This window comes from Phyllostomus hastatus, unplaced genomic scaffold (assembly GCF_019186645.2).
Source record: "Phyllostomus hastatus isolate PE091 unplaced genomic scaffold, TTU_PhHast_1.1 phas_contig_58, whole genome shotgun sequence".
NCBI classification, from domain to species: Eukaryota; Metazoa; Chordata; class Mammalia; order Chiroptera; family Phyllostomidae; genus Phyllostomus; species Phyllostomus hastatus.
Window position 1 is genome coordinate 32662631 of NW_025333916.1, and position 12904 is coordinate 32675534.

The following is a 12904-nucleotide window of genomic DNA, read 5'->3' on the forward strand; positions in this document are numbered from 1 at the left end:
TCGGGCTCTGCCTTGGCTTTCGTCTGTGGGCCCAAGCCTGTGACCCGGCAGGCGGGGTACCACGGCCTGGCCTCCCTGCCACGGGGATTCTCTCCAACAGACCATCTCTAGAGACCCTGCTGGGCTGGCGAGACTTTCTCAAGTCTGCCTCGTGGCCCGGAGGGCTCCCTTCTCCTGCGCCCTCCCAGTAACACGCTGACTGCTCAGCACCTGCTTCTCGGGCCCGACTCCCCTGCCCTCGGTCGTCCTTCTCACTGGGTTTGAACTTAGTCTCTTCGTTAAAATCCACCAGATGTTTGTCAAGTTGGCCGGTCCAGTCAAAGAACCAGCCTTGTTCTTCGTTTCCTTCTCTTTCTTTTCATTTTCTGCTTTTCTGTTTCTGTTTTTAGCCACGCTGAAATTAATGATGCATTTGGCTTAAAAACAGTATTTTATCAATGTTTCCATTCTGTGTTTCTTTCTCTTGCTTTACCCTCTAATGGAATTGATGTATTTTAGTTGGAGTCTGCTGTATCATTTTGTGCTGTTCAATTTCTTTTGTCATTTTTTCACTGGCCACTGTTGCTGTTTTAGATTCTTTATCATTTAGCATTTCACCTCTCCTAGGTTGGAAGCTGTGCAGTGTTTCTGAGGTATTGCTGTTACATGTTAATGTGTACTTACTCAGCCCTTCCGTCCCTCTGGTATCGTACAGCAGCCGGGAGCTCGTAACTTCCCCTACACCCCTCCGGCCCACATGTGATGCTTTTCAGTCATTTTTATGAAGTATTGTTAACTGCACAGAAAGTATTTATATAGTCCCTATGTTATTGGTAGTTATTTACTACTTGTTCTTTGCTTCACTTTCTTTCCTCACAGCTCAGACATTCCCTCTGCAATCATTGTCCTTCTGCATTAAGGATTCCTGTTCTTGTCCACTGGTGGGAGCTTCCCTGGGACAGTCTAAAAATGCCTCTATTTTACTTTTGAAAACCATTTTCTGGACTAGGGTTTCAGGTAGGCCGTCATTTGATGACGACATCCCTGCCGGGGCTGCTGTGTTGTTTGTAATGTAGTTTGTGTCTTGTCCCCCCAGACCTAGACCCCCACAGGGCTGCACTAGACCTAGACCCGGCCCGCGACACAGCAGGAGGTTGGTGCACCCCCTCTCCATGGGTCGGGTCGGGTCGGTGGCCACTGCCAGTCTAAGTGAAGAAGTAAAGGCTCTCAGCAGGGGCCTGGAGGCCCTCCGCCCTGGGAGCTGTGGAGCTGCCCCGCTCCATGGCCCCGCCCATGGGACTGCCAGTCCAGACAGTGCGCTTACTCTCCAGAGATCCGCCATTTAACACTTTATTTATCACTTTGACACACAATGTTAATAACAGCGAACACATGAGGAGCGATGTGCAGACAGACATGAGCTGTTTCACTAAAGGTTTATAGGCCAGGCCTTGACAGTGACCTGACAGGTGACTCTGAGCCTCGCACTCCACCGGAGGGAGAGCAGGCCCCCTGCCCCCGCGGACGCCCCTGCTGAGTGCAGTTCAGACTTTCCGAGTCAGAACACCCATGACATTGACATCACTGTACCCATCACTCTGATAAAGTGGTACGCTCAGCACTCCCTAACATGAATGAGACGGTGTAAAAATATATTGCATGTATATATAAATTTATTTCCCTTTCCTGAAAAAACTTAGTACAAACTAATAGTATATGATCCCTTTCAAGTTTCTTTTAAGTTGTGTGGGTTTCCTTTGTTTGGCTTGGTTTGGTTTTTGAAAGTCTAGAGGAGGAGAGAGAGTTAACCGAAGCATCTCCGGCACAGTGACCACGGCCCGGCGCACCACCACCCTGGCCACGCGCCCACGTGCCCACGGATGAAGGCCAGGCCCCTGGACCACCAGATTTCGCAAAGCGTTTAGTGGTAAATCAGTGAGAGGAAACTATTCAGGGTCATTGTTTTATGGACATTCTAGCCTATTGATAATTTCACAGTACAGCTAAATTGTCAACCCGTACTATATTGAACAGGTGACAACAGGGTGTCCCAGTGTGGCGTATGCTGCAGGACAGGGGAGTAGCCAGCTTGTGTGTGAGTGCCCAGGGGGAAATGACCCCAGGGGAGCCCTTGAGGGCCAGATGGTGAACATTTTAGGCTTCAGGGGCCATGGCGTGTGTCAACTCCCCACCGCCAGGGTCGCTGCAGGCGCAGCCAGGGACAGCACATGAGCAGGGCGTGGCCTGTGCCATCTAAACTTGATTCCCAGAAACAGGCGATTGTACTGGCTCAGGGTGTCAGGAAGGTGAGCCTCTGCCTGCTGTCACAGCCGCTTTGTCCACTGAGAGGGTCAGGTGGCCCCGTGGCCTTCCTGGGGCTCGTCCCCTGGGACTTGGAGCCCAGGAGCACGTCTGGGCAGCCAGCGACCCCAGCAGAACGCTTCTGCAGGCCTTTCCCCAGCGGACTGGCACCTGCTCCAGTTCTCATCTGTCTCAAAACTCAAGCCCGAGAATATGAAAGGTGTAAAAATACTCCAGTATAAATATATATCTTGCTATAATACTTTAAACTTAACGTAATTTTGAACTTCAGTTTTGGTAAAGTTAACTCTGTTCCTGACCACCGCCTAGATGCGTTAAATAGAAATAAATAAGTATTCTGGTATGATCAGTGTTTTCAAGCGCGCTCCTTCTACTGTTCCCTGCTGGTGTTCGGACACCATCGGCACTGACTCCCCTCAGGACGCGTCCTGCCTCCTGGGGTACCTGCTGTGCAGTTTCTTTTGTTCACAGATAGACGTCTAATTGGTACTTCACCGTGGTTAGTAGGAGCTGACGGGCATTGCCTAAAAACATGCAGCACGGACACACACTCTGCCTACGTGTTCACGATATTCCGAACCTGGTGAAGGGACATGCGCGTGTGTCTGTTTTGTGCAGTGAGGTTGGAGGCCAGGCTCGTGGGTATTCAGAGGCCACACACAGATGCAGTGAAGCGTTCACCAGATGATTTTAAATGGACAGAAGGGCGACTCCTAAGTCCTCAATACTTAATTTTACCCCTTCCTCCTCCTCCTCCTCTGACAGAAAGGGGAGGGGAGGTTCTCAGAGCTATACTTGGAGTGGACAAAGGTGCGTCCTGGCCTGTGTGTATGTGTCTGACAAAGCTGGGGGATGGGCAGGGGATGCAGGGACCAGGCTCCTGGACCTAGCATGTGAGGGGCTGGGGCCCAGGGCACAGCGGTCTCCCTGGAGCCCGCTGGACTGGGACAGGGAGGGCCACCGAGGGAGAGCAGCTGTGTGCACTGGGTCTCATTCATAAAACCCAAAGAGAAGCTGCTGCCATCAGGATCAGCAGAGCATTTTGAAATTTTCCTCAGAAGTGGACCAGTAGTTTCTTATCGAGTAGCTTACCTCCACCAGCCTGAGGTGGGTGGTGCTGGCGCTCCGCAGGCCGGGGCCTGCCTCACGGGTAGATGGAGGGGAGCTCCAGTCCTGGGGTGGGTGCCATGGGAGAAAGCTGCTAACTGTGGGTGCTGTGGCAGGCCACTCATACTGTTCCTTTTGCTTAGACCCCACTTTCCCAGCATGCTCTTGGCAGTCATGCCCTCAGTCGGGGTTGGAACCTTGGTATGGTGGCCGTTCTTGCCTGAAGCCAATCTGTGGGACAGGAGACCATGTCCTGGTGTTGGGCGCCTCTCTCCAGGGTCCAGTGGGCACGGAGGGGCTGAGAAGGGCTTACACCCATGGCAGGCCCAGGTGACATCTCTATGGGTTGTGGCATGGGGACCCTGTGCCTCTGCCCTCGCCAGCATGTACGCTGTACTACAGCGTGATGTAGTAGCTGACCTTCTGCTGGATTCCAGTGTCTGGGACAGTGGGGACTAAGCTCTTCAATGAGCAGGAGAAAAGCAGCCTCAGACCAGGGGACCCACAGCCCCTGGTGGTGGGCGTTGCTCCGTGGCAGCGCCTCCAGGCCCGGGGAGAAGCCCCATTCTGTGGCCACTGGTGAAAACCCTGCAGGCGCTGGAACTGGGGCTGCGATTGGCTTGTTGTCAGGAAGCACTTTGCGTGTTCAGCTGTCTTCTGATTCTAACCCACAGGTCACTCTTGCCTTTGGGTCTCACACGAAGGTCCAGACTGGTGGAGGAGAGGGAGGCACGGGTGGGGGTCTGGCATCCTGTCTGCCTTTGCCCCAGTCCCTCGTCCTGTTTCCCCACCGTGAAGTGGCCTAGCCAAGCAGCTTAGGATCCCTAAGTTAGAAACTTTCCAGACAATAGTAAGATTAGCCCTGGCAGTGACGGAGCCTGCGCTCCCTTGTCTCCTAGGTTCTAATGCCACATGCTGCGAGCCCCCAGAACCTCAGGAAGAAACTGCCGGCAGAGGTCACCTCCATCTGTGAGTTGAGGTCACCCTAGGTGGCGAGGGGAGGTTGGTGTGCGAGGAGCCTGGTAGAGACACAGTCGCTTCAGAGGGGCAGTGTCAGCTGGGAGCGCTGGCCCTGAGCCAGCGTTGGGGTCCTTCCCTGGCCCCAGTGGTGACCAGCAAGTGTGCCACAGCAGCACCGGTCCATGTTTCGACCGCCTGTGCTAGGCCAGGCCACGCGTCCAGGAAAGGGCCGCAGAGCAGACGGTGGCTGTGGCAGCCAGGCTCCAGGAAGCATTTTCCTGAGGCGGTTGTGGGCTTTTCCAAGGACCTGCTCCAGGACCACATGGCCCACCAGGTCACGGGCCATGCTGTGGTTGTGTTTATGCAAATGGAGTGTCGCCTCGTGGCTACCATGGAAGCAAATGCTGTGGGCCTTGGGGTGGGGCCCTCCCTGGCCTGGTTTTGTCGTGAGGTTTCCTATGCTCTGGGGTTGGGAGGGCCCAGAAATGTAGGAATTAACTTCAGAGGCTGGAGCTGCAGAGATTTATGCTGCACTGTGAGTGGAGAGGAAGTAGCCGTGTCCACCTGCAGCCCCAAGGCCCTGATTTCCAGGGGACAGGCAGAAAGGGCCTGTCACACACCTTGCCTGCAGGGGGGCCTTGGGGCCAACGGGGTCTTGCAACTGGGAGATGCAGGGACGGAGGGGAGAGGTCACAGAAACAAGGTATTCTGAATCTTCCCTGACCCATTCTGAGAATAAACAGTCACTTTTTCTTCTTTTCTTTAAAAGGCAGAACGAAATGACCCATCCTTGGTTTCCATTGTAAGAACATACAACTTCACACTTCAGATCACGTTCCTTTGGTCTACCGAGGAGCAGCCTTCCACCGGCTCACTTTCCTTTGTACGCCAGCCCTCACTTACATGACTGCCCTTAGCACAGACCTGGTCCACAGGCATGTGTAAGCATGTGTGTGAGTGGATGTGTGTGCATGAGCACGTGTGCCTGTGAGTGCATGAGTGTGTGCATGAGCATGTGTGCATGTGCAAGCATGCACTTGTGTGTCGCACACCTGCACGGAGCCCTCGCAGATGCTGCTATATCCTGTTGGAGGTTTGCTTCATCTCGCTGGTGCTGCTGGTTAGTGCGTTAGTGCGTGTTGCCCCAGTGGCTCCTGGGAGGGTCTGCCGGTCAGGAGGTTAGCACCACCTCTGACAGGGTCTGGGCCACCTGCTCCTTTAAAACACTCCTTTTGCGTACAAATCAGGTGGCCTGTGTGATCTGGTCCTGGAGACACTTTGGAAATGACCATTTGTTGACTTCCCAACATGGGCTGAGGCAGGTGCATTAGAGAAAGGTCAGTGAGTTCAGGGGCCACACCTGGGGCAGGAGAGGAGCATGCCGGGGGCCCCAGGCAGGAGAGAGGCCTGGGAGTCACCCACAGCCACCCCGCCCCGGCGTCTTGAGTTCTGCCCCAGTGAGCCCAGGAATGTAAAGAAGTGTGAGGTGATGTGGGGCCAGAAACAGAGGAAGGCCCTGTCCGCGGGGACTGGCTACTTGCCCCCCTGCACCTTCTGGTCGTAGGTGCCCGCGTGCTTGTAGCCTGGCACGTAGCCCGACTCATCCACCAGGTCCACGCGGCCGGCTTTGCCCTTGCCCCTGCCAGACGGGTCGAAGCGCTCCTTGTGGGAGCCTGTGAACTTGGTCGTGTCTGTGAGCCGAGACACGGTGGGCGAGGAGATGGCTTTCTGCAGGAAAGTGGGGAGAGGGGTTAACTGTAGCCGAACCACAGAAAAAGAATGGGTGTCGCAAGGGGAGCTGGAGAGGGGAGATTTCAACCAAAGGGGCCAAGCCCATGCACAGGGGACGCTAAAGCTCCTGGAATCCACTTGGGGCTCTCGGTCTGGGGAGGTGGCCTGGGTCAGCCCACACTCAGGGAATGAAGGCTCCCACCCCATCTTTAGGCCACTGCCGTCAGTTCCCTACATGTCACGGCCCTGCTTCCCAAGGGTCCCGCCCCCCCTCTGCACTCACCGTCACCCCCGAGATGATGGGGGACTTGCCCTCGATGAGCCTGTGCACCTCTTGGATGGCCTCCTCGCTGCTCTTGTCCTTGAATCTCTTCTTGGAGAGCTCCTCCAGCGCCTCCTTGAACTGCTCGAACGTGATGGTCCGGCAGGACTTCCCTCTGCAGGGAGAGAGGACTCAGGGGCACTGGCCACTCATCTTGCTGGGCTGGGACCCAGGGGCCTGCTGACACTGGGGGACCCCAGCACTGCTGGGGGACCCACTGATATTGGGGGACCTCAGCACTGCCTGGGAACCTGCTGACATTGGGGGCCCCAGCCCTGCCTGCAGACCCCACCCCGCTTCTCCCTCCCACACCAGAAGGCAAGTCTGACATTAAAACACAGAGCACGCCCCTCCCCTGCAGTGTTTACACCCAACAGTCAGTCACCATCGGCAACAGCAGCAAATATAAATTGTGGAAAAAAGCTTAAAGGAAGCACATCCTTCACGAACAACTGGACATTAAAACAAAGCCGTTGTCTGGCACTAAATGGGACGTGTGTGGCCTCCAGTCAGGGAAGGACTTTCAGAGAAAAGTGAGCGTGAGAGGCCCATCAGATCCGAACCACGAGGGGGAGGTTCTGAGGCCACCGGAGGCGGTCTGTTTTGTGGTTGCCGCACGGGGACGAGAGGGAGGCCCCTCCCCGGGACACCCGACGAGGTGAGCCCGGGGTGTGCACGTCAGGCCCACCGGCTAGGACCCCTGCGGTCCCCTGCCCAAAGGCTGCTGGGGCCTGACTGGTGCTGGACCAGGGGAGCAGACACAGCGGGCCAGGGGGCTGGGCAGGGGGCTTCATCCAGACACGTCTGGTGACAGCACAGAGTCCCCAGGGGAGGTCTGTCACGCAGTTCCAACAGGCTCTAACCTGGCCCTTCAGCTTTGGTGATTTTAACTAAAAACATTTTGGCCGTTTTCACCAGATCTTCCCCAGGTCAAAATGGCAAAAATGTTTTCAACAGAAGAGCAAAGGCTATTCAGTGGAGCGAGGATCATGGTTGCAACACATCGGCTGGGACAACCAGACACCCACACGTGAAGTCGTGGCCTCGGTCTGCGCTGCAGTTAACTCAGAGTTATTACAAAACCTAGAACCATACAACTTCTGAAAGAACCTAATGGAAATATTTATGACCTTAGGTTAGACAAAGTCGTCCTAGAAGTAATACCAGAAAACAGCCCATTAAAAAAAAAAAGAAGAAGAAGATTTGGACTTAAAAATTTTTTAAACCGTTTTCTTCTAAAGACACTGTGATGCAAAGACAAGTGACAGACTGGGCAAGAAGACTCACAGGACACATCTGACAAAGGACTGTATTGGACATATTGGGTATGAAGAACTCCTAAAACAACAAGAGGGAATCCAATGTAAAGGACCGGACAGGATCTCCGAAGCAGACACTTTGCCGCAGACCCGTGGGTGGCAACAGAGAGCGTGGACGGGCCGCACCCTGTCAGTTCCCGGGGAGACGCCTCAGTCCCACAGGACGGCCCAAGTGACCGGATGAAGGTGACGACATCCCCAGGGCCGAGAAGACGCAGGCCCACTGGGGCTCAGACACAGCCCAGGGGGACGCAACGTGGCGTCCACTGTGGAAGGCAGTTCAGTGTTTTCCTGAAGGGCACACCTACAGCACAACCCTGAGACCCCACATTTAGGTTCTTACTCAAGAGAAATGAAAACTTGAGCTCACAACTCTCGCCGCTCCACTCGCAGTTCTGCTCGTCGTCGCCGAAACCCAGGAACACCCACAGCAGGCACGGGGAGTCCCTTACATGTTGCACATACGTCTGAAGACACAGGACACACTGACTGACGTGTCGCAGCCAGGAGAGAGCTGGTTAAAGCTCTCTTTAACTGGTGTTGGGGCACCCAGCCTCACCCCTTCGGGAGGCCATTCAGAAGGAGGGATGGGGAGCAGGGCCCCCCGGACACGTTCAGAGCCATCTGTGCCAAGGGCATTTGTGCTGACAGCCACAGGGCAGGGGCTGGGTAACTCGCCGGACCAGGGCTTCGTTACACCCAGGGTTCGGTGGCGGCTTCTGTCCCTGGAGGCTCTGGGGGACACTTACAAACGCACTGGGGTCTGAGGGCACTGAGGCCATTCTGGGCAGTTGCCCTCAGCCTGGGGTGCCTGGAGTGATGTAGACACAGCCCCTTTTCTTCCTCTCGACCCTACCGGGTGGGTAACCTCCAGGCCCCGGAGGAGCCCTGTTTGTCCTGGGCTGTCACAGGCGCTCCTGTCTCCTATTCACTGCCTGCCCAGGCTGGCGTGTGGACCCCAGGCCTGACGGCCGGCCCCGTGGCGGCTGCTAGAACACGCAGCCCTCTCTGGGCACTGCGGCACCAGGCGCCACCAGTGTGAGTCACTCGGGCCAGGGGTGGGCAGCTGGCCTGCAGGGGCTCCTGTCAAAGGGCACAGTCAGATTGGGGTGGACGCCCAGGCCCAGGGCCCTGACTTGCCCACTCCACCTGGCTGAGCCGGGTGTCCCCCAGTGTCCCCATTGTGACCGATGGGTGGGTCTCCCCAGGGGACCCGGTTCCCTGCTGCGGAGAGAGTCCCTGGCGAGTTCTAGAGTGACAATGCCAGCCCTTCCCCGGAGACACGATCGCATTACGCTGCCCTCCACACACAGACTGAGCCTGTTCTCGAGTGCACACAACGGCGGTGTCCCCACACCGAGCCCCCCCGCCCCGTCCCCACCAGCCCCTGCTCAGAAGGCTGTTGTTCTGCTGGAAGGCCAGCCCAGCAGTGACGGGGTCACCGCTCACACAAGGCCCCTGCGTCCCCTGGGCCTCCAGGCCCAACTTAGGGCAGGCAGGGAGGCGGCTGGGCCAGTTGCTCCTGAAGGTCACCCAGGGACACCAGAGGCCAGCCTAGCCTTCCAAGGACAGACCCAGACCTGTGTGCCTGCAGGGCCTATACCAGGAAGGGTCCCAGGATGGCACACTGTGACCTGTGTCCCCCACCCCCCGTCCCCTCCTAGCCAGCACCTTTGTGAACCAGAGCAAACTGCACACTATCAGGACGCCCTTGCTGAGAGGTGGCTCCCAGCCTACTGGACCCCTGGCCAGGACGGTGGGCAGGGGTGATTGGAAGGAGAAGGAGGAGTCTCTGAGAAAGTGCTAGTTCTCCCAGGCTCCCCTGACCAGCAGCAGCTGGGACGCAGTGACCTATCCAGAAGGCACTGATGAGGGGCAGAGGGCCAGGAATGGGTGACATTCCCATCATCCCCTGGGTCAGTGGGGATGTGGGGACTCCTGAAGGAGCATGTCTGGTGGGGATGCACCTCTGGGGGAGTCCTGCCTGGAGGGTTCTTGCTGTGCTTGCAGAGGGCTGTCCTGGCAGACCCTCGCTGTCACCCCTGCCCAGGGCCACCCGCTCCGCTGAGCAGCCCCGCCTACCTGGGCCCCAGCGAGCACAGAGCCAGCAGTGCAGACCTGGCTGCGGTGGGTGACACTTGCTGACAGCTACTCAGTCACAGGTCTGGTTGCTGATGGCCATGACCTGCCTGAAGGGGCAGCTGTGATTCCTCTCCACCCCACCCATGCACATGCAGTGACTTCCCGTAAGCAGGAAAAGCTGCCCTTCATGTTCCTCCTGACTCTAACTTGGTGTTTGCCCAGTGCAGGGCTGGGGTGGCACGGACACGGGGACAGGGGGGCCTGGGGCTGGACTCACCTGGGAGGGGTGGAGCCCAGGGTGACAGCCACTAGACACCCTGTACTGCCCCTGGTGCTCACAACAAGGCCCCACAGAGAAGCACAGAGAACTACCATGGCCACCCCCACTCCGGAAGGCCCTCAATGTAAGGCAGAAAGCACAGCCGGGGACTGGGTGCACCTCTCTCTCTCTTGCTCTCTCATGCCCCACCCTCACCATTTTCCTGGAGGGAGGGGCTGCCCTCCCCTCCAAGGAGAGTGTGCATGTCAGCCCTCAGGCCCAGGAGCAAAGCGGGGCTGGGGGAGCCTCGGGGCCCTGAGCAGGCACTACCACCAGCCCCAGCCGCCCGCTGTGACACTGGTGGTGTTTCTCAGGCATCACATCACACTCAGAGCTCCGCCCACTCCACCAGCCCCTCCATGGCACCCCCACCCCACCACTGCACTCTGCTGGTGCTCCTACTACAGGCTCAGCCTGCTCTGGGCGCTGGACAGACTCGGGATGGCATCTGGGCTCTGGGCCTATGCTTCTGTGCTGGGCTTCTGCGGCTCACACCCCTGGCTCAGGCACCCCTGCTTCAGACAATTCCCACATGTCCTGGCTGTGACCAGAGCATGTGTAGCAAGAACGGAGCAGCTTTCCAGGTCTTCTGTGACAGGGAGCCCCGCCCACCTCTCCCTCCTAACACAGGACGCAGACGCCAGACGCGAGGGCTGCAGAGCTGTCTCACTGCACCCGTGTCGCAGGACACAGGCTGTTTTCTCTGAGAGCACGCAGCACCCACAGGACAGGTGTGTGCGTGGGTCACGAGAGGCTGCAACAGCGACCCCTGCCCTCCTCTGCCCCCTTGGTCGGGCCTCTCCCCTGCAGGGCGGGGCCCAGTGCCTGACCCGCACATGCAGGCAGGATGGAAGGGGACATTGCTGTCCACAGCCCCCCAAATGGTGTATCGGGGTGATATTCCTGCTTGTGTACACAAGGTCCTGATTAATTAATATTCCAGACTGACTATTGTCTGTCCTTTGGGGCATGGAGGATGCTGGAGTCTTTGTCTAGGTAACAATAGTCTTTAGTCAAGACTTGGTATAGAGCTGCAAGAAATTTGTTTAAAATTTAACACATAGTAACATCAAAACAAACAGGCACTGCCATGGCGACAGGATCTAAACAAAGGCTGCAGATACCCTGGCTGGCGTCACCGCCTGGAGCCCTGGCAACCGCCCCCAAACAGAAATTGCTGCTCTTCTCCACCAACTCAGCAACTTTGAGGTTCCACGCCCGTCCTGCAGGATCCTACAACCCTGCCCAGGGCACTGTCCACCTTGCCCATCAGAGGGACAAGGACGTGAATCCCTCCTACTGTAATCCTGTGGTGTCCAGCAAACCACCCAGGCAAGGGGGCCCTGCGGCCACCGCAGGCCGGTCTTCACTGTGTAGTGACCACAGACCCTCACTGGGCTGCAGCCACAGCTGGCTGGTCCCCCATTCCATGTTCCCTACAGTGAGCTGGGGCAGAGACACTGGGGGTCCCCTGGGCTCTGCAGTGAGGATCCCACCAATACCGGGGAGCTGGGGACACACCTCAGCCCCTAAGGGTCTGGGCAGCCGATGTCCTTCCTCTTAGGACAGGTATGGGGAGCAAATGGGGTCCTTTCTGGTGCCCACTCACTCTTGTGATGCCAACACCCCCCATGTGGGCATCGGGGTGCACGTGCCTCCTATACACAGGGTCTCTGGGCCTGTCCAGGGCACTTGTCCTGAATGAGTCACCACCACATTTGCCACCTCCCCTGCTGCACGGCTATGGGCAGCCTAAGTTCTACCTGTGTGCACATGCATGTGTGCATAGGTGTATGGTGAGCTTGTGCACGTGTGCATATGTGTGCATAGACTTGTCTGTGTAGGTATGTACGGGCTGTGGGCTCCTGCATGCCCATGGGTGCACATGCCTGCATGTGGTAGCTTAAAGGCAACTTACTGCAGAAGGAACCAGGAGGGAGGAAATGAATTGCTCCCACCTGCCGACACTTTGCATGCAGGGCCAGTGTCGAGGGTGTGGGCCCCATGCTCTCCCTGGAGGGCTGACCTGCCCTGGACATACCACCTCCCCCAGCCCTTCTGCAACATTCCCCAACAAACACGGTTCTTGGGGTTCCTTTGCTCCTGTGTCTGCCCTCTGTCTCTCCTGGACACACTGGGCTTGCAAAGGCCAACGCTAAAGGATTGCAGGACCTGCCCAGGGAACAGATTGAAGGGACCCTACTGGGCCTTACACCAGTCCCTGCTCCAGCTCCTCCTCCTCCTCACCTGTGCCCACTGCCTCTTCCTCCTCCCCACCTGTGCCCACCTTCTCCTCGCCTGCACCCACCTCCTGCTCCTCCTCATTTGCGCCCCCCTCCTCCTTCAGCTCCTATCCCCACACCCCCCCGCTAACCCAGGGCCTTGAGGAGGCATAGGCGCCCAGAAGACCGAGAGTCTACCAGGAGCCCAAGTCCTGTGCTCTTGTGTCGGGGGCTCCGGCCTGACTGTCATCAATCTGAAACGGTTCTACCTCTTCAGGTGAGACTGGAAAGGCTGAGTCCCTCCCACCTGGTGAGTGCCTGCCTCCTGTGCCCCATGACTAGGTCCAGTTGATCGACCCCCGGGGGCCACTTGTGGGGACACCTCCGCCCTGCCCCAGCTAGACCACCTGGTACACCTCCCGCTGGGTGGAGTGAGCCAACCCCTGGAGAGCAGTGACGGCTGCCTGTCCATCATGGGTGGCTGGCAGGACGGTGTGACCAGCTGGGGAGTCGGGGAGACCACACTATGATGAAGGCACAC

The 12904-nt window shown here is 57.4% G+C and overlaps 1 protein-coding gene across 1 annotated transcript in view; it reads right to left on the reverse strand.

Moving 5' to 3' along the window:
* Positions 1-1313: 1313 nt before the first annotated feature.
* The window catches only part of LOC123824670 (tubulin polymerization promoting protein), a 31394-nt gene continuing 19803 nt past the window's right edge, over positions 1314-12904 (reverse strand). The window contains exons 3-4 of the mRNA XM_045847955.1: positions 6383-6536; positions 1314-6096 (exon numbers count right to left, since the gene is read on the reverse strand). Of these exons, the coding sequence (XP_045703911.1) occupies positions 5902-6096; positions 6383-6536 (349 nt within the window). The 3' untranslated portion in view covers positions 1314-5901. The remainder of the gene's footprint in view (positions 6097-6382; positions 6537-12904) is intronic.